The sequence below is a fragment of the Caloenas nicobarica genome, chromosome 9 (genome assembly GCF_036013445.1).
Source record: "Caloenas nicobarica isolate bCalNic1 chromosome 9, bCalNic1.hap1, whole genome shotgun sequence".
In the NCBI taxonomy this organism is placed as follows: Eukaryota; Metazoa; Chordata; class Aves; order Columbiformes; family Columbidae; genus Caloenas; species Caloenas nicobarica.
This window is the reverse complement of record NC_088253.1, coordinates 19,632,679-19,651,892: the sequence shown is the minus strand read 5'-3', so window position 1 is coordinate 19,651,892 and position 19,214 is coordinate 19,632,679. Positions and strand designations below refer to the sequence as shown.

Sequence of the window (19,214 nt, the reverse complement as noted above, 5' to 3'; positions counted from 1 at the left end):
TTCTGTCTAGGCCTTTTTTTGGTATATAATTTAATTGATGGGGTGGGTGGTGGTGGGGCCAGGCTGTATCTTTACCACTCCTTACTGGTTTTTTTTCCAGAGCTGCACCTCCGACCCCGATTTCCCCCTTGCTGCAGGGGCAAAGTGGGCACATGCCTCCAGCATATTAATACCGAAGCCATCCTGGTTGGGGGAGAGGCAGACAAGGAAATTCCATCATTATTTCTGTCCAGGCTTTCTCTGATCATCCTTGACTGCTGAAGCAGGAGAGAAAGTAACAGCCACACAGAGATACTGTCTCTGCATGCTTTTAGCTCTTTGTTATCCTCAGGAGTTGTAAAGAAAGCAAGGCTGGCTAGGCATTGTGTTAATGATACTGCCAAGAGGCCAAAATAAAGTGCCGCACCACAGCCCAGCCTTCTGCTATCAGCACCACTGTCCCACGCTCATTTAGGCAATCCCAGGAACAGGCTGGAAAACATGCCAGTGGTCTGGGAAAGGAGATCTCGACACTTGGCTCTTGCTGATAAGAACCTCGGTCCGCTCAGAATGTGATTCTGCCAGATGCCGATCGCTACACAAAGCACACCAGTAGTGTAATTTTGCCACACAACTATTTGGTAACTATCAAACACACCTACAACAAAACCAGTTTGGTGGGAGGGACTTCCTTGTATTTTCCCATGTGGTTGCTGTCAGCAGGCTGAAATCTTGATAAGCTACACAGCCAACCTGGCTGACTGCACTGAAACCCGGCCGAAGACAAGTCCTGAGCTGAAAAGCTACTGCTTGTGTTTCCCACCGCAAGACAGGAGAGGACAACCAGATTCAGCATCTGGCCAAAACTTGTTTCCACCTGCAAAGATCCATACGGGTTCCATCCAAAGGTCAGTAGCTACAGTTTTCGATGAGGAATTTGCTGCTTTCGAGAGACGACATTGTCACTGTCATCCACTTCCACAATCAGTGCATTGTTTCCACTGAAAATGAAAAGGGCTTGAGACCTCCGAAATGGAAACTGCCTTTAAATCCAAATCATCCTAAAGCATAAACACAGACTGATGCATAACAGGTTGATGTTACTTACAAAAAGCAACTCTAAAAGATACCCTTTCTCCCTAGTTTCTCATAAAAAACAAACAAGCAAAACCCCCAAGTATCCCAAGACTCCAGAGCATGTGATTAGGGTGTAGTCATTCTGTAACATACTACACTTCACAGCACAAAACCAAAACCATCCAATCTCTATACTCTTTAAATATTAATTTACTGGCTATCTACTTTTTGAAGCCAATCACATGTTGATAAAGCTGGGCTGCGTAACAAGTTTATTTACCCACTTCATGATACAAACAAGCTGGAACTGCACACACATTCTGATTTAGGGTTTCTGTAAGAAAAATATCCATAGAGGAATAGGGAACGCTAGAAAGTATTCTTAGAGGCAGATAAAGAAGATAGTGAAGTACAGAACTTACCTTCCACTGCAACGAATGGAACCACTGATCCCTCAGGTAACTGTTGGCAGCCTGCAATAAACCACAGTTACAAACAGCATCATTAGTTTCTACCAGTGTTTCAGATCACCCAGCCAAAACCAAGCAAATCACCCATGTGTGCCCTAAACCCAGTAAGGCTGCACTCACCGTGTTCTTCTGAACTTGCTGACCCTGGCTGACTTCACCCCAGCCTCACCAGAGCAAGGGGAGCTCTTTGCTCAAAGCTACAACTTTACAGTATAACCAGTTTATTTTCACAGAAAGCAGTGACACGAAGACCCTGCTGCAAATGTAAAACGCTGAACCAAAACCTTACAAAACATTAACCTCCTACAAAACGGTGTCCAACTCAAAGGCTGCAAAAAATCCTCCCTGATTACAATCAGGTTTTGGTCACATCTTTGATGTCTGTAGGACATTGCCTTTGCTATTAATCTCCGGGAGCAGAGCAAGATGACGGGTTGACATTTTACGAGGAGGGGTGGGTTTTTTCCATACTCCACTTTCCCCTCTTGTCCTGCTCCTCGGCTGGCCCCAAAGCAATTCAAATCAGCTCTTTCAGCGATATTAAAACAAGTGAAAAGCACAACACACACAGACATGCAGATACATGCACAGACTGTTTGCAGCAACAGCATAAATGTTGCAATAATCACTCCCAGCGATCGCCCAGTTTTGTCCGTATTAAGCAGAGCTGCCAGAAATTCTCAGTGTGAAGCCAGGTTTGTAGCCAACGGAGGAATAGTTCAACACTCACAAAGGTCAAAAGGCTCGGTATCGAAAAATATAAAAGCATCCACAGTGACGTAAATATGCATGCCTTAACAAGGTGACATGTTTGAAATATTTGAGTGGGTAGAGATGCCCTTTGGCTTTTGCAGCTCTATCTCATCGCTGCCAGTGGGCCATTTCTACTTACGATTCAAAATGTTTTACACAATCAGTGAAAATTACAGGATAGCCTATATATCCATGATTTTAAAAAAAAAAAAAAAGTGAGGTTCTTCACCTAAGCCCATGTGCTTCTTGCAAACTAAAGCATCGTTCGACACATTTCATCCCCCAACACCTCTTCAGGTAAGTATTCAAAAAAAATCCACACCACAGTGTGAATCTAATTTCCTGACACTGGTTCAATTCACTGATAATGGCAAGAACATTAGAAGTAAAAATGTTGCACTGTTACCAAAACCACGTTTAATCTCAAGGTCAGATACTGGTGTCTCGGTGGCATAAATTTGGACTGATTTCTCTGAATTAAATGGAGTACTGCTCTTTTACATACATATTGCTAATTATTTATTTCTATATTAATGAGAATCAATTGCTCCTCCAGTAGACCTCTAGTCAATAAAGCAGCACAAATCTATCATAATCCTGGCTGTTCATAGTGGTTATCAAAACCAAACTTTCATGAAGAATGCTGACACATCACAATATGAATTTGCTATAAATGGAAACAAAAAGCATAATTTTTTTTTTTCTTTCTTTGCATGCAATGAAAAGTTGTAAAAACATTTAGAGTGCAGATCTTCAGGATATTTTGGGTTGCCAATATTTAATAATTTTCTTTCTGTTATTTACACAGTATTTTATGTGTGCGCACCATATGGTAAGATAGACCTTTTACCTATATATTATAGAATTGAATTTCAATTCACTATGCTTTATACTATATTTTAATAATAAAAAGGTCAAAAATAACTTGCCGCAAAAAGCCTGAAGAACATTTTAAACATAATTAAAAAGGCATGAAAAACATGTGCTTTGATATTTCTTATCTATGTCCAGATAAAATGCTTTAAAAAGCCATCAGATTTCTTTGAAAGATTCAATTTCAAACTGATTGATTTATTTTTTTTTTACAGAAGAAGAAACTGTTCCATGTAAGGGAAGAAAAAACCTTCATTTCAAATGCTATCATCAAAACCCTTTAGAGAATGAGCAAAGCAGGAACTTATTGTAGGTTTGAGCATGTATACTACGCAATGGCACCAATAATATTGCAGGTGACGCACCCATTACTTCCTTAAAAAAATATGCAGATTGAGTATATAGGAGGTATGCAAATTAAGATAGTTATTTAAATCTGATAAAATCCATAATATTGCAGGGAGATTAAGTACTTTCCTCAAACAGGCAAAACGTCAACCTGATTTAGTCCCTGGTCTGACCATTACATGACTCAAACCAAAAAAGCACTGAGGTCTAAAATTAGAGCAAATGCTAAAGCCCTAAATGGGACCTGTTGAGAACTGTTAATTGTTCTCCTACTTTTGGGATGTCAGTAGCTACAGATTGTAAGACCACTAAAAATAATTAGAAAATATAATGTGTAGATAGATTGTGCAACCAACTGAAGCCTTAAGTAAACTGGATGACAGAAACCACTAGTGAGGACAACAGCATCAGGTAGAGGTAGTGACAGAAGTGGAATGCAAATATTGGAGAAGAAAACATTTCAGTTGGAAGAAACCCTCAGGATCGAGTCCAACCATAACCTAACTCCAGCACTAAACCATGTCCCTAAGAACCTCGTCTAAACACCTTTTAAACCCCTCCACGGATGGTGACTCCACCACTGCCCTGGGCAGCCTGTTCCAATCAAGGAAACTTGCACCTGGATGTAGGTTGGGAGTTTGAACCACCCTAAAACTAGAAGCCCTCAGAGCTCAGGCTGTCGTTCAAGACCACTTCCAAGGAAAATCAAGACAAAGAAGAGAAAGTGAACACAAAAGTGGAAAACCAAACCTTTAGGGAATCCCCACACTTCTATTAATGATCAGGACTCCACAGTAAGAGGAACTTGGAAAGTCATTGGTCACTTCACCAGCGCTCTGTTCACAGTGTTCACCACAGATAGACTGAAAGCATTTAGCCCAACCACGGTTATCTGGTGGAGCTGTCTGACACCCGCATTCCCCGCTCTCCCCATGAGACTAATCCTCCCAGTGCACCCTTCCTTCCGCCTGCCCGGCTCCAGCCAGCACCAAAACCACAGCCAAGCGCAGGAAACGCTGCATCTTCTGCAGAGGACAACCAAGAGCTCGCTCTTGCACAGCATCCCGTGGTCCTCCCTCCTCTTTTTTCAGGCTTACACTGAGAAAGGGACTACAGGGAATATTTCTTTCTTACTGAAAGAACCAGGAGCTTCACAGCCTGCTGGGGTGACCGAAGAGCCATCAGGCTCTTGTCAAGACTCAGCCAAACAGCTGTCCAGCCGATGGCCACCTCTGCAATCAGTGGACTTACTGCAGCGTACTGGTTCTTGTGCATAAAAAGTTTGGGGCAAAAAACACCAAAGATTAAAGCGGTGAAGGGAACAACAATTCCTTTTTAGAGGCTGCACACACACTTTTCCAGTTTTATCTTCTGCACTTAAGTCATCACTTCCCAGGAATTGACAGCTACATTTTTTTACTCCAGCTGAGGGTATGTCCTCCTATATTTATTCAGCTCTAGGGTACAATAAAGAGGAGAAAATGAGACACAAAAGACTTTAAGACAGGCTTTCCTTAGGCATTCTGACCACACAGGGAAAGTTTTTCTTACTCTCAGCCTTGCCCACACACTGGGTCCGGTTCTACACCACTGACCTTACAGCTACCTTTCCAACTCAAAAAAAGATTCAACCTGGAAATGTTTTGCCTGCTGTTGCTACAAATAGTCAATGAGACGGGAATTAAGTACAATGGTGATTTTATAAACTATCTACGTAAAATAATAGTTTGGGCACGCTGTGCGTTTGGTATGTTTAGGCCCCAATTCTGCTAAGACTTTTGTTCTCAAGTGCAATGGCTTTAGCAGGGTCACGGCTGGTGCACGGTCCAACTGATTGGAGCTTCTTGCACAATCAAGGCCTCCTGTCGCTTTTGCACAACCACAACATAATACTTTAGAAAACAGGAAAATGCGGCAGTAGAACTCTCAGAAGGTGCAAGAGGATTCAAACTACTGGCAGCTTGTTTATTATTATTCCATTGAGAAGCACAAATATCTACATTAAGAATGCCTACTGCAGGTAGTATTTTTTTTTTTTTTAAGATGAGTTGATATTGGAACTGTGTTCTGAAGGATTTAATATTCTAACTTTTGGGGTGTAAGTGTTCAGTCAGAGAGGAAACAACACCTGTGATCAGCTGCAGTACCAGTTTTACTCATAGGATTCATTCAATCCGCTTCAAAAAAACCTGTTTACAGGAGAAAAACTGTGCAAAAGATCAACTGCCTGCATTGACAGAGCTTGGGTCAACATGAGTAAATTTACATCTCTGCTCAAAAAGGGAAGTATTTTTCTCTGCACCCAAACTACTTCATTTCTTAGTCAATAAGTAGGAATACACTTTTTCATTAAAAAGCAGTGAACTTTTCAAAAGCAGATTTTCTTTTTGCTCACAAACAGAGGAAACTGCAGCCCCTGCAGTACTTTCCACCAGGCGAGGAGGAGACAAAATAGGAACCCGTGTGGTGCTGAGAAACAGAACACCTGAAACTCTGCAAGAAACCCACCACTCCAGAAATGATGGGGAAGACCTTTAGCTCATATAAATACCCACAGCTTCACCAGTATGTCTACAGCCACAAGCATCAGCAGAAAAGTTGTCATTTCTACCACACCACTCATGCCACGCTACCAAGTCCCTTTAATGGTAAGATAGCACTACAGCATCCCTTTTTACTGGCACGTGTGTTACTCAGAATACAAGAACGGGCTTGTCCGCGTAGCAAAAAGTTCCCAGGTTTTTCCTTACAACAGCATCCTTCACACATACCCTCTTAAAGGATTGTGCTGTTTGAAAAGGTGTGACAATCAGTGGGATTTGATGATCCAGATTCTGATTTTAACTCTTCCTGGTTTTATTCCACGTTTTTCTTTCCCTTGCTGTCTGGTCAGCAGGATGGCGGGTTTTTTACACTTTCCTCCAGCTGATATTCATTACTGGGACTCATAAAATATTGCAGGCTTCTCTGCACCAATTTATTATCAGCCACAGGAAGAGCGGAGCAGAGTGGCTCAGGGCTGCAGGAATTTGAACTCCCATGGCACAGACATTGCTGCCTCATGTAGACTTTACGAAACCTTTATCCGGTGATGCAAATCCCAGTGTCACACCTCCACAACACAGCCAGGCCTGCAAGTGAAATCTGCCACTCTTCTGGCTTAACGTGAGGTACAGACAGAGCTGCTGGTAATTGAGAAATGCTGTTTTCCTCCTGAAAATATTCCCTGTCTGTGCTGGATTCTGGTCCCTGCATGACCCTCTCCACACCAGCAACACTGGCTGGACTCACACTTAAAACAAAAGCCAGGTTCTCTGAGGAAACCAAAATAAAATGTTACTAAAAAATCCAGTGGAAATATTTACCGTGGGGACTCCCTGGCAAAGAAAACATGCTGAAGGTGTGACTGTTGTGCTTGTCAAGGCTTCCTGGTCTGTTTGTTTTTCTTTCTGACTACACTTGATTGCCAAGAAATGAATAAAACAATGCTAGTGATAGGGATGGACGTGGCAGCTTTAAGGCATGCAGGACTCATCTGAAAGAAAGGACACCACGGGAAAGCGGGCAGTACTGTCATGACTGAAATACCAAACCCTTTTTCCTGACACTCTTCCTACATTTGGTGCTAAGCAGCCTGTGAAATTGTACTCTTTTTTTCAGTCTCTTTCAAAAGGTTCTTCCAGGTATTTTGCTATCAATAGCAGCATCGCCTTCACAATCATCCACACGCCATAATCACACATTGTGCTTTACAAACAGAAAGCAGAAAAGCAGAAGTTCAGCCCAGCTCAAGGAGGCCCAGCTATTACTGATACTAACGAGCTCACACTTCTGCAAAGGTTAAATTTACCTCCTGTTTCCCAGCCTAGAGCGCCTGTGGCCTACGAGCCAGCTTCATGACACTGTCTTTCACACCTGCTATCCCCATTGTAAGAATAGAAAAATATCTGCAAGAGTTGATTGCTGCTCATCAGAAGGACCAGGGACAACATCATTTGGCAGGAGGAAAGAAAACACAAGCCCCCGGCCCATTTAGAAAACTGACTGTCCATGACTCCCAGAAAACTGATTGTCCATAATTCCGACAAGGGATGATGAGAATCCCCAAAGCCGGGCGGTGAAACCCGCCTGTGCTCGGTGCTTATACAACAAACACCGAGTGGGAAGCACAGGCACCAAGACAAATTCCCAATGCAATCCCAGCCCAGATTAAGCTGTTTGCTGCCTGAAAACCAAATCTTCCTCTGAAACCCAGGTAGACACGTCCTGTTATCACGACCCAATTTCCCAAGAGGAGCTGCATCACCTCCGGCGCTGCTTGTCAGATTTCATGTGTTAAAATAGCTTGGGATGGGTCAGTATTGCTATGGGAGGACATCGGGATGATGTAAGGAAAGGTAATGGCACTCTTCCTTCTCTGACTCATTACTGTGCAGTAATTAGCCAGAAATAGACCTTGGTGACAGCAGACGGGGGGGTGAGAACCTGAACACGACTTGACTCGGACTCTCTTGTGGAATTTGTCATGCCTACCACAGACAAAAACACGAAGGATGCTCTACCACCACATGCTGACATCCTCCCACAAGGATTGCTGGAAATTAATTTCCACCTGAGGGAAATGCTCCTCGTCTGAAATTTGCTTTTGCTTCAAATCAGTGAAGCAGAAGCTGGAATTTTAAATGTTTCTGCAAAATGAAAAATCAGGAAAGCCTGTGATTCGGAACTACTAAAATGCTTCATTTTATGACAAATCATGTCAACAGCATCCCATAGTATTTAAGAATTTACAATACAGCGTGTGTAAAAATATATATCAAAATATAAAATTTAAATTAATTGGAAATATTAAATAAATCCGGGGGGTAGTCAAAACAGTTCATTTAAACAGTTTTGTATATATAAACCTCACTTAGATTGAGTCTTTGGGAAAAAATTAAATAAATAAAAAGAAGAATACTGGGAACACAGTAGGACTAGATTTACTTGTTCTACTATCATAAACTTCCTGATACCAGAGTTGGACACTACACCAGAGCAAGACGCTGCCCAGACCAGCCATGTAGAAGACTGGAAGCCCCAATTTCCCATAAATGTGTTGAAGTCTCTCGGAAACCTGGAAATAACTGAAGTATGCAAGAGCTAATTTCCCAGCATCTGTGTTTCCCAGCACCTCAGCGAACATGTCATTTGGGTACTTAAGACTCCTTGTGCACATACATCAGAGAATTTCTGCTGAAGTTGACTACTAGATAAATCCAGTCTTTGTATCTTGATTTATTAAGTACACTAAACATAACTTTTCGTAGTGTTTTGGATCAGTTAATACACATTACAACTGTATAAGGGAAATCTATTTTTATACTCCCTCCGATCTGGCCACATTTGATGAATCAGACCACTACTAAGGACCGAGTCATACTAAAAACATTTTTAAAGTTTGTATTTTCAATTATGTTGAAATTCCCAGAGAGTTATACTGTAATCTGATCCAGTCTGCTCAGCCAGTCAGCAATAAACACAACAGAAGCCCAGCTCACTCCGCTTCTTTATCAGTTCCTATGAGGTTACATAAAGACACCAATCTTTTCAAAGAAAATTCTAAAGCATCCGTGCTAAGATGTTACTTTCTCACAAATACAATTATTTGTGTGTTTGATTTGCTGTTTTTTTGTTTGGTTTGGGTTTGGTTGGTTGGTTTGTGTGGGGGGGTTTTTTGGTGTTTTTGTTTGTTTGTTTTGCTTGGGTTTGGTTTGGGTTTTGTTTGTTTGGTTTGTTTGTTGGTTTTGTTTGAGTTTAGGGGTTTTGGTTGGTTTTGTTTGTTTGTTTGTGGTTTTCTGTGTTTTTTGTTTGTTTGGGGGTTTGGGGGGTGGGGGGTATGGTTTTTTGTTTGTTCGTTTTTAACAAATACCAGGCAGTTCCAGATTAAAGTCTGCACCTTCAAATTCAGCACGGAGCTGTGGGTTCAAACTTCATCTTGTTTCCTACTAAGCAGGGCAATAAAGGCATCTACCACAAACTATAGAAAAAATACTTAGAAACAGAATTTGAAAAGGCAGATGTACACCACTAAGGAAATTTACTGAGAAAAACAGAGGCAAAATTATCGCAAGAAAAAAAAAATCAAAATCATCCAACTTGACAAATGGGTTTCTTTCTAATTAATTCGATTAACGGATTAGGCAAGGAAGATTCCATCAACAATGAGGACCCTAATCTAGCCATTGGGAAACCACGGCTCATGTTCCTGCCCTCCCCAATGTCACGCACAGCAGAGGCTTTTCAAACCATAGGATCAGGACTCCGGTGGACTTGCAGCAGCCTGTCTGAAATTCAGACTCCCTACACTCCCTGGTAACGCCTCAAATGGGTACGTCATTTTGAGCCACAGACATTTGCTCGGCACCCAGCAGAGGCACGTGCTCATGGTCTCTGTGCAGACGGGACACATGCCTGTGCTTCAAAAGACACGTGAAAGACAAAGAAAATGTCAACTGTGCACCAGAAAAGTCCACAAAGATGTTCTCAGGTCATCCCAAACTTACTTACTTAGTTACTGCGCCATTTCCAGATTAAAATGGGGCAATGGCTACAGCCCCTTTTACAAGGCTGCAAAACTCCAGGGTTACACCAGTGAAGTGAATGAAAAGAAGCTCCAGAAATACACTCCACAAAGGACATCCCCATGAATGTTTCCATGTGCACCTCTAACCATTTTGTAGTGGAAGTGTATTTGCTATGCTGAAATTCATCAAAATCTCATGATATTTTTGTGACATTCCAAAGCCATCCCAAACCCCAAGCACAGGAACCATGTGAAGGGCTGAAGTCGGGTATTGTGTTCTCTACGTGCCTGGTAAACAGCTCTGCGTATGGACAGACCCATCGGACTGTCTGAAAAAAAGGCAGAAGAGAGCTGGACCTAATATTTGCATGACCTCGTCTAGTCACGTTGGCTTCCCAACTCAGAGAGTCAACTCAGCTGTTCCATGTCTCTACAGAACTCTATAGTATGGAAAACACGGACCAGCTTGGCACCTAGCCTTGGGTTACCGGATGATACCCACTTGGGTTATTTTTCTCATGATCTGCAGGTAGAGCCACTTCAGAAGAGCTTTGACTAAATCCTCCCTGAATGCAGATGGTGCCACATACTGTGTGGCCCTACAAGGGCTTCAGCAAACAATTCACCACCAAGAAATAATGAAATTCCTTCCGGAAGGAATGTCCTGTGAAGAGCAGCAAAGGACTTTGGGTTTGTCTGGTTTGGAGAAGAGGAGGCTGCGGGGCAACCTCATTGATATCTGCAGCTTCCTGAGGAGAGACGTGGCAAGGGAGGTGCTGAGCTCTTCTCCCTCGTATCCAGTGATGGACATGTGGGAATGGCTCAAAGCTGCACCAGGGCAGGTTTAGACTGGACATTAGGAAGCGTTTCTTTACCGAGAGGGTGGTCAAACATTAGAACAAGCTTCCTAGAGAGGTGGTCGATGCCCCAAGCCTGTCAGTGTTTGCAAGTTATTTGGACAATGTCCCCAACAACATGCTTTAACTTGTGGTCAGGCAGTTTGACTAGGTGATTGTTATAGGTCCCTTCCAACTGAAATTGTCTATTCTATAGTATTCTAAATGCTGGACTGTGCAGCCCAGATCACTGCACTGCGTACCATGATTCTCATGGACAAATGATCCAGGAGACATGCTCATCACAGTCATTAGTCTGTACATTCCCGTCTTTTTATCTATTGGACAACATTTTGTGCTAAAGTGGTACAGTTGAAGTGTGTGTGTGTGTACACACCCAATACGCAAGCTCTATATGATCAATCCTTTGAAGCTGTTCATATTTCTCAAGAAAAAAATATCCTTTCTAATTTTTCGTACATTATCCACAGTTTAAACTGATCTTTTCTCCACATTTTCTGCTGAAATTGCTCACCCAGTCTGTTTACAGTCCTACCTTGCCAGAAATGCATGGACACAATAGTGATGGCTGTATATTCAACTGAAAAAGTAAATTCCCAAAGGGTAACAGGTAACAAATTGTCTTTGAAACAATCCTGAGAACTACAGTAAGAGTTAAGTTAATCACTGTGGCCCAAAATTTCCATTCTGACTGTCAAACAACAAGAAGAGTTTCAGACCTATCACCCTAAGCAAGTTTTCTGGTGGTTAGATCATTTGACAGCTGAGTTCTCTGCCTTTTCTGAATCCATTTAATTAAGATTTCATGCATAGAAAAGGGAAGTTAAAGGAGATTCATAAGCGAGAAAGAAAATGGTACTTCTGTGTTTACTGTACCTGCAGTAAGACAGTACCCCCTGGGATCGTGAGCTGTAAACAGTACTTAGGGGCATTCTCCCAGGAGAGCAGTTGAACGTCTTCAATAGCACTGTAGGAAATTGAGTTTTCCATGTACCCAGTTGGCTGCAAGAAAACAAAGGAGAGGAAAAAAAAATGTTTACTTACTCATCAGAAATTTCACAATTCCTAATTAAGAACAGCACTATCGAAATTACTCTTGGTGTTGAAAATATTGGCAAAATATCTAATTGGAAGGTAAAATCCCTTTACAGGCCATACAACAGAGAGATCCATCCAGCCACCTTCACCCAACTTGTTCAAGTGTTAAGATCACCCACATAAAAACAAGACCAGGCCAGACCTAGGTGCCTGAAACATGAAAATATCAAACTGTATTTGTTCTCGACCCAAAAAAAATCAATGGAATCTAATTTCAAATTGAACTGAGCTATGAAGGGGTCTGGCCATGCACGTGCTATCAATCAACGTCTGAAGAAGCATCTCAGTCACACAGATAGAAGAGCAATGTATTGTATTAAGGCAGTTTTATTCCACACATGCTTGTTCTTCTCCCTGGCTGCAAGGCCAATCAAGCACATCATCAAAATCTAGACTGCTACATCTGACAGAGGTTCTTGGGGCTCCAAAGATTCGGCCCTCAGCTTTTAGACTCAAGGAGAAGCAGAGCAACCCATCTGCTCATCTCAGCCTATACGCAAGTGCTGGTTTCCTGCACAGGCTGCTGATACCCAATTTAAAGTGAAAGTCACAATTAAAACATAAATAACTGTGCTTTGCAATTACACGTACAACATAAATTGATAGTAGCAAGGAAACAAACTTAAACATGAAACTCCTTATTAGTATCCCCATAAGTCTCTGGCATTACAGAAGTACAATTCTCTCTGAGATAAGCTGAAATATAAATGTATATATGCAAGTACACATAAAATTATGTCCTAAACATAAGTAAATATACGGATATATAGGTGTATATCTATCAAGTACGCACACCTAGATCATATTTCATGCAAGTCTTCACATTATATAAATAATTTGAGTATTTAACAGAGGTCCTCAAAGGCATCATTTATTTCACTTTGCTATAGCATGAGGAAACTGATCACTATTTCTATATATATTTCCATGGCAGAGAAACTATTTTCATACAAAAATCCTGATTAATCCCACCACGTGGATAAACCCTTGGGTTAGCCATGTCTTGCAAGAGAATAGAGCTTATTACATTTATTAATTATTTTCTCACTATTCTGGTTTACGTATAACTTAAACTTCTCAAGCTTACTCCCACTGTGCCCAATACATAAGTTATTTTTAAGTGACAATCTTGAAATAAAGAAGGCAAGGGAGAAACCACATCTACTGCAGGGTCAAATGGGGCCAACTCTTAAAATCACAACACAGGATTCCTGGGGGCGAGTGTGAAACAGGCAAATTGCATTTGGAACGTCTCTGCTTCTTACTGGTGCAACTTTCTTCCATAAGTTAAGTAGGTGGTGCATCTGGAAATCCTACTTTGAAGTTATACACTAAATACATGTTCATAAAGCCACAAACATCATCTGCCAAAATGCAATGATGACCTGTCATCCACCTTTGCTACTACACAGTGTCTTTTCAGCAAGAAAAACTCAGCAAGCCAGGGAACTGAACTTTAATAACTTTTTTGATAATGTTTGTTGCGGTAGCGTTCATTTTACACCAGCCCTCGCTGGAAACAATTTTTGCTGTCTCTTTAATGAAAACCTTGTTATGCAGGAAGTATGATAAACTTCTGCTTATTCATTTACCCACAATATTGTTCTACACTAGTGACTGGAATCCCAGTGGCTTAATGCTGATACTGTACGTCATGCGTTGCCTACTGGAGAGTAATTATCTCGTTCTCACAGGAAACCAAAGGCCCAAGATCTCCAGTAATCAGCATTACAACACCCAGGGAAAAACATGGAAACGGCCAGTATAACATCTAGCATGCTCAGGAGGCAAAGTTATCAGAAACAGGCGCTGAAAGCTGGAGAAGGAAGAAATCCAGTACCAGCTGACGCAAATATAAAATGAAATGAATCAAAGCAATTTAAATTTCTCCCTTAAGAAGGTGCTGAGTGCCCTTAATACCCTCCATTAACTTCAAAGGGGATTTGAAGAATTCTCACAGAATCTGTTCCCAAGAGAAGCTTCTTCTATACCTTAAACCATCCATTTCAACAGCATTTAAAGACAAGCGATCCAGTTCAGTCACAGCTCTGCTGCAATACACAAGTGATTTCATCCCAGGTATAACCTTTTCTCATCGGACAGTCCTTTTTGTTAAGGGGGATGGAGGAACACAGAGTTCTGCCGTTTGCAAAGGATGGGAAGACTACCCAGCCCATAACAGGGAATCACACAGATGGTTAATCTCTCCGAACGAAAGCATTATGCCAATGAGGCAGTTTCTACAGCACTCATACGATCCCACTTCCACACCTTCTATTGAGTAATACCACACACAACACTTTACTACAGTTGTTTGCTGTCTTACTCAAAAAATGAATAGCCCGAATCTACCTTAAACCCTATAAGCAACATCATATGCATCGTTTCTGTTTTCATTAAAAACACCATGTTCTAGGAAGTATTTTCAATTCTGAAAACATCGGCTATAGGCAGCTTCACCTCTGTTTTGCAATCGGAAGAGACTAAAGCAAAGTGATTTATCATTGCGTAGAGCTCCTTGAAACCGTGCTTGTAGATGCTGTCAAACACTGAAGACCATGCTCCCGCATGGGGCTGTGCACAAATGCTCTGAAAAAGCACTGAAACAGAACTGTCCTTGGATCTGAGCCTTCCCAGACCTCCCAAGGGTGAGGTGCTGCTCACAGAGAGACCACGGCACCAACGAGGTGTCCTTTCCTAAACCCTGTGCACACCCAGGTGCAAGGACAGAGCAATGTTCCCCACTTGTGTTTTCTCAAGACCAAGCACAGTTCTGCCATTTATCAGGAAATGGCCTGAGGTAAAACCACAGCCTGAGTCACTGGTTCCTCTTAAAGCATTCAGGTATGTGAACGTCGATCGCAGTGAATCATTGTGGCCGATAAATGGGCTGTGCGAGTGTTGCATGTTCTTGTGTTCCAGCTGGTCTTGCTTGTACACACCCCCAGAAGCTGCATCCTCACCCCAAGGTCACTCCATGACAAATTCAAATTGGAGCAACATGCAAAACCAGCAATGTGGCTTCAGAGACCTGAAAAATACCTAAAATGAGACTGATCCTCAGCTGCTCGCCATGAAGCATCTGGCACCAATACTAGTCTTAAGCAGGATTCCCACCTCCATCCACCCACTTTGCCTCTGCCCATACAAATATTTGCCTGGCTGTGGTGTCAGGCGGACCAGGGAACCCCTCCAGCTTTTGCCGGGTTACTTTTTAGCTCCTCTGGCCTCATTTGTAACATCAAACAGAAACCAGTGTGTTAACGTAACTTTGGGGACAGCATATCATGGGGGACCGAACAGCGAGGACCTAAATATTTCAGTGTAATTATTGGTATGAGACAGTCTAAAGCCACACATCTTTGAGCAGTAATACATCAAGTTCAGCTGAAAATGCCCTTATTTAAGAAAATAATAATTCTCACTTTTATAGCTGCCATTTTTGAAAGAAGACTTATATTTCTTGGCAAAGTCTGAAATCTATCAAACGAAGCAAGACAATGCACTTTCTCATTCACTCTACAAAATTAATCTTGACTTAGGAAACTTTGGCCAGAGAATCTACATATGTCAGCTCACAGATGTACAGCCGCAGTTTTAACTTCTGGCTATTTGCTGTTGAATGTGTTCTGAAAAACTGTAAGAGTCTCACAAATGAAAATGAAATTTATTACAACAAAAACCCTAAATCAACGAAACATTTCTCTTCACATTAGCCTTTAGCCTCCTAATGAAACATGCAACTTCTCCTTTGGGAAATCAGGTATGAGAACTTTGTCTTTTTTCAGTTCCATAAAGATTTATTAATCATACTGCTTTGAAACAACTTTGTACGAGAATAGCCATGCACCAAAACCTACAATAAATCATATCCTAGGGGAATCCAGTGCTCCCAAAACTGTGGGTTCACGCATAAGGCTAGTCTTCTTCTAGTGTTTCTGGGAGAATTTGGCAACAGCAGACTACTCAATAATGCAAAAATCTGCCCACTTGTTTCCATGGGAAATTGTAAAAGCGAAAGAATAAACATGACGTCCACTGTTAATACGAGGCTTGTATGCACTTACTCATATAATAATGTACTAAATCTTCAGCTGCGTGTTTTCCAAAGAAAGCATCTAGAAAAGATGAATTCTACAAATAGAGATGGTTATTTGCATTAAAACATATTTAGACTGACAACTCCCACCAACACAACAACAATGAAGAATGATTTTGCCAATTATATACTCCAGATGGTGGGGGGAAACGGGGCTATTCCAGACCCTTGCTCTTCCACCGTCAGCTGCTTATTTCTCTCTTGGCTGCTCTTAAGAACGAGCCATGCTGCTGCAGCTCAGGACGATAAGCATACTGTATTACGTATAAGTTTTCCACATCCAAATAAAATTCAGCCCTGCTGAATAACACGTAGGAAGAGGTGATTGCTCTCAAAACTTTGATGGGGGTGGAGACTATTCAGTCATCACAATGAAGGGCAATGGACTCTGAAACTGCTGAAAACAATGGACGATTTGAAATAAATCTCTATTAAGAGACATCCATGGCTCCAGAGAACGCCCCTGCAAATGTAGCTATTTCAGATAAGAGCAATTAACATCTTTGTTCATTAACTATATAACCTATCAGAAGACATTTATCAAGTTAAACAATTAGTGGTACTACGCCATAATATGCAGCGCAGTCCAATCTGTCTCGCTCTTGATATGGAAGAATTTACTGCCATGCTCATTTGTCACAATGACTTGGAAGAGTTCAAAGTCAACGTTAATCTCACAGAGATTAACATGATAACAAAAAAAAAAAAACCACAGGCAGAAAGACTAACAGGAGGCAGACAACCAACCCTGCCCCAAAGCTGCACAAAGGAAGTTCTGAGCTTCCTTGGAACAACGTTCTCATCAAATCCATCACAGTTCCTGGACCCCAGCCTGCCCATCATCACCATTCCCCTCCCACTCCTCCCAAAAAATACAAAGTTGCATGTGTTGGACCATAAGAAGAGACCTCGCTTGCTCTGTGCGTTGGGAGTGGGACTACACTGGGTGAAAAGGGACCCGTGGGGAAGGGACCTCTCAATGGGCAAATATAAATTATTTCTTTTTGGAGCTGCTTTGTTCCCCAAGCGTCTCCAGGTTTGGTAGTGATGCTTGATGGAGTTTTGGTTGGTTGGGTTTGGAGCTTTTTATGCATGGAAACAAATTTGGACATGGTGGCCCAAATGTTCAGTGAGGCTGGAGCCTCAGGTGTGCTGGTGCATCATTAATGACAGAAAAAAGAGGGAGGGCTATTCCTACCACATTTATCTGTGTGTGGGTGACTGTGCACATAAACATCCATGTGTGTATATAAATGTACACACACACCTGTCTCTCTTTATAGCTACACAGCGATAAAAGACAGCAGAAATATATCCCATATTTCTCTACAGAAAAATGCAGCAGCAACTGTCATACACTCAGCACAAAGCAGCTCAACTTCAGTAAGTGACATGATTTAATTAAGAAAGATCCTGAGTTGAGCTGATCATACAAAGACATTGGTGGAACTTCACTGATTTACACCAGCTGGGAATCTTAAATCAGAAGCTCAACAGAAATTCAACCAAACCTAGCTTTGCAGCAAAAATGTGCATAAATCCCTTTCCTCTAAATATTTAAGACAACTGGGACTGGAGGTTGTTGCATTAATTAACCTTACAAAACTGATAAAAATGTAAGAGCTGCCAGTAAGAAACAGGCTACCCTAGACAGTGCAGAAAAAAACCTTCTGATCTGCAGTGGGGCTGAAGTATCAGTTCTGTGGATCTACAGAAAAATGGACAGGCCAAAACTGTTCACCAAAGAGCTGACGAGAAAACAAAACAAAACAAAAAACCCAAACAAACAAACAACAACAAAACAAACAAACAAACAAACCCAACAAAAACCAGTCTCAACATCAAAAACTATGAGCTACAAAAATCTTTGAAATCAGTGCAGCAGACACCAGCAGGGGGAAGAACTTCAAATTAATTCACCTCTGAGATAAGTTCCAAGCACAGAAGTTCATCATCAAGAAGAAGGGAAAATAAGGTCATATCATGGGATATGTACCATGACAGAAAAGTCAAATAAGCAGGAAAAAGATATTAATTATGTTAGCTGAAATGTATATAGAATTTTTTTTTTTTTAATGAGAGCTTTCTCTTCTACTGTCAAACGCAGCTGAAGGAGCACTTAGAGTGTTCAGTTTATTGTACCAACAGAACTATTTGAATTTCTGGGAATAAAATAAGGCAGGCATCTTAAAGACTTTCTGAAGATGTCCATCACCATGAGGGCCCTGTCTAAACAGCCCATAAGAAATCCAGCCTTTCCCTCTGGCCAGCTTAGCACGACAAAGAGAACTCCACTGGGACTTCCAGGGGAGCTGAACACTGGACTGCTCACAGAGCTGGTGTCCAAGAAGCTCTCTGAGGTCAAGCCTACAGAAGAAACCTCATCTCCTGCTTTCCAACCTCTGCCAACAGGGATGAGAAGCTGCTGCAGATAGCAGCTGTCCCACCGCAGAGCCGGGGGCTGACCACAGCTTGTCACCAAGACAGTGGCCAGATCTGCCACACCAGGGCGGCAGATCGCAGGGCCGTGATGGGGAGCAGGCAGGGGCAGGAGCTGCCAGACACAGCCAGGCTGTCACAGACACCAGCCCGACTTGTCTGCCCAGTGGAATATGCCTCTGACTGGGGCAGCAGCTTTCCAAGCGTCTGCTGCAGCCTTCAACCCCTCCCAATGAACACATGGAACCTGAACAGCTCCCCACTTCCCACCCTGGAAGAAGAAAACCTCAGTTAAGGTTGTAGTTGCATCATGCTCTTGGTCATGCCTGCCGTGGTTCAGGTGATACAGGAAGCCCAAGAGATGTGGGAAAAGAGCTCAGACTTCCTGACTCCAACCATGTGAATCAGCTCCAAACACATCCTCCTCCTCCTCCTCCTCCAGATCTGCAGAACTGATTCACAAGAAGGACCATTCCTTAGCAGGGTTCACGTTCTCCATCCCTTTGCATTTGTCACTGCACTCCATGACACCCTTCCTGGGGAGGATATAGTCGATAACCTGGTCAAGACAGGCAGGTTGTTTATCCACCTTCGTTGAAATGACTTCAGGAAGGAAGGGGCACCACGAGCCGAAGTACAGCAGGTACACATCTGCT

At 42.1% G+C, this 19,214-nt stretch overlaps 1 protein-coding gene across 1 annotated transcript in view; it reads right to left on the bottom strand.

The window, feature by feature from the left end:
• Nucleotides 1-19,214, bottom strand: part of CMIP (c-Maf inducing protein) — a 132,697-nt gene that overhangs the window by 50,803 nt on the left and 62,680 nt on the right. The window contains exons 2-3 of the mRNA XM_065640783.1: nt 11,799-11,924; nt 1,479-1,529 (exon numbers count right to left, since the gene is read on the bottom strand). Of these exons, the coding sequence (XP_065496855.1) occupies nt 1,479-1,529; nt 11,799-11,924 (177 nt within the window). The remainder of the gene's footprint in view (nt 1-1,478; nt 1,530-11,798; nt 11,925-19,214) is intronic.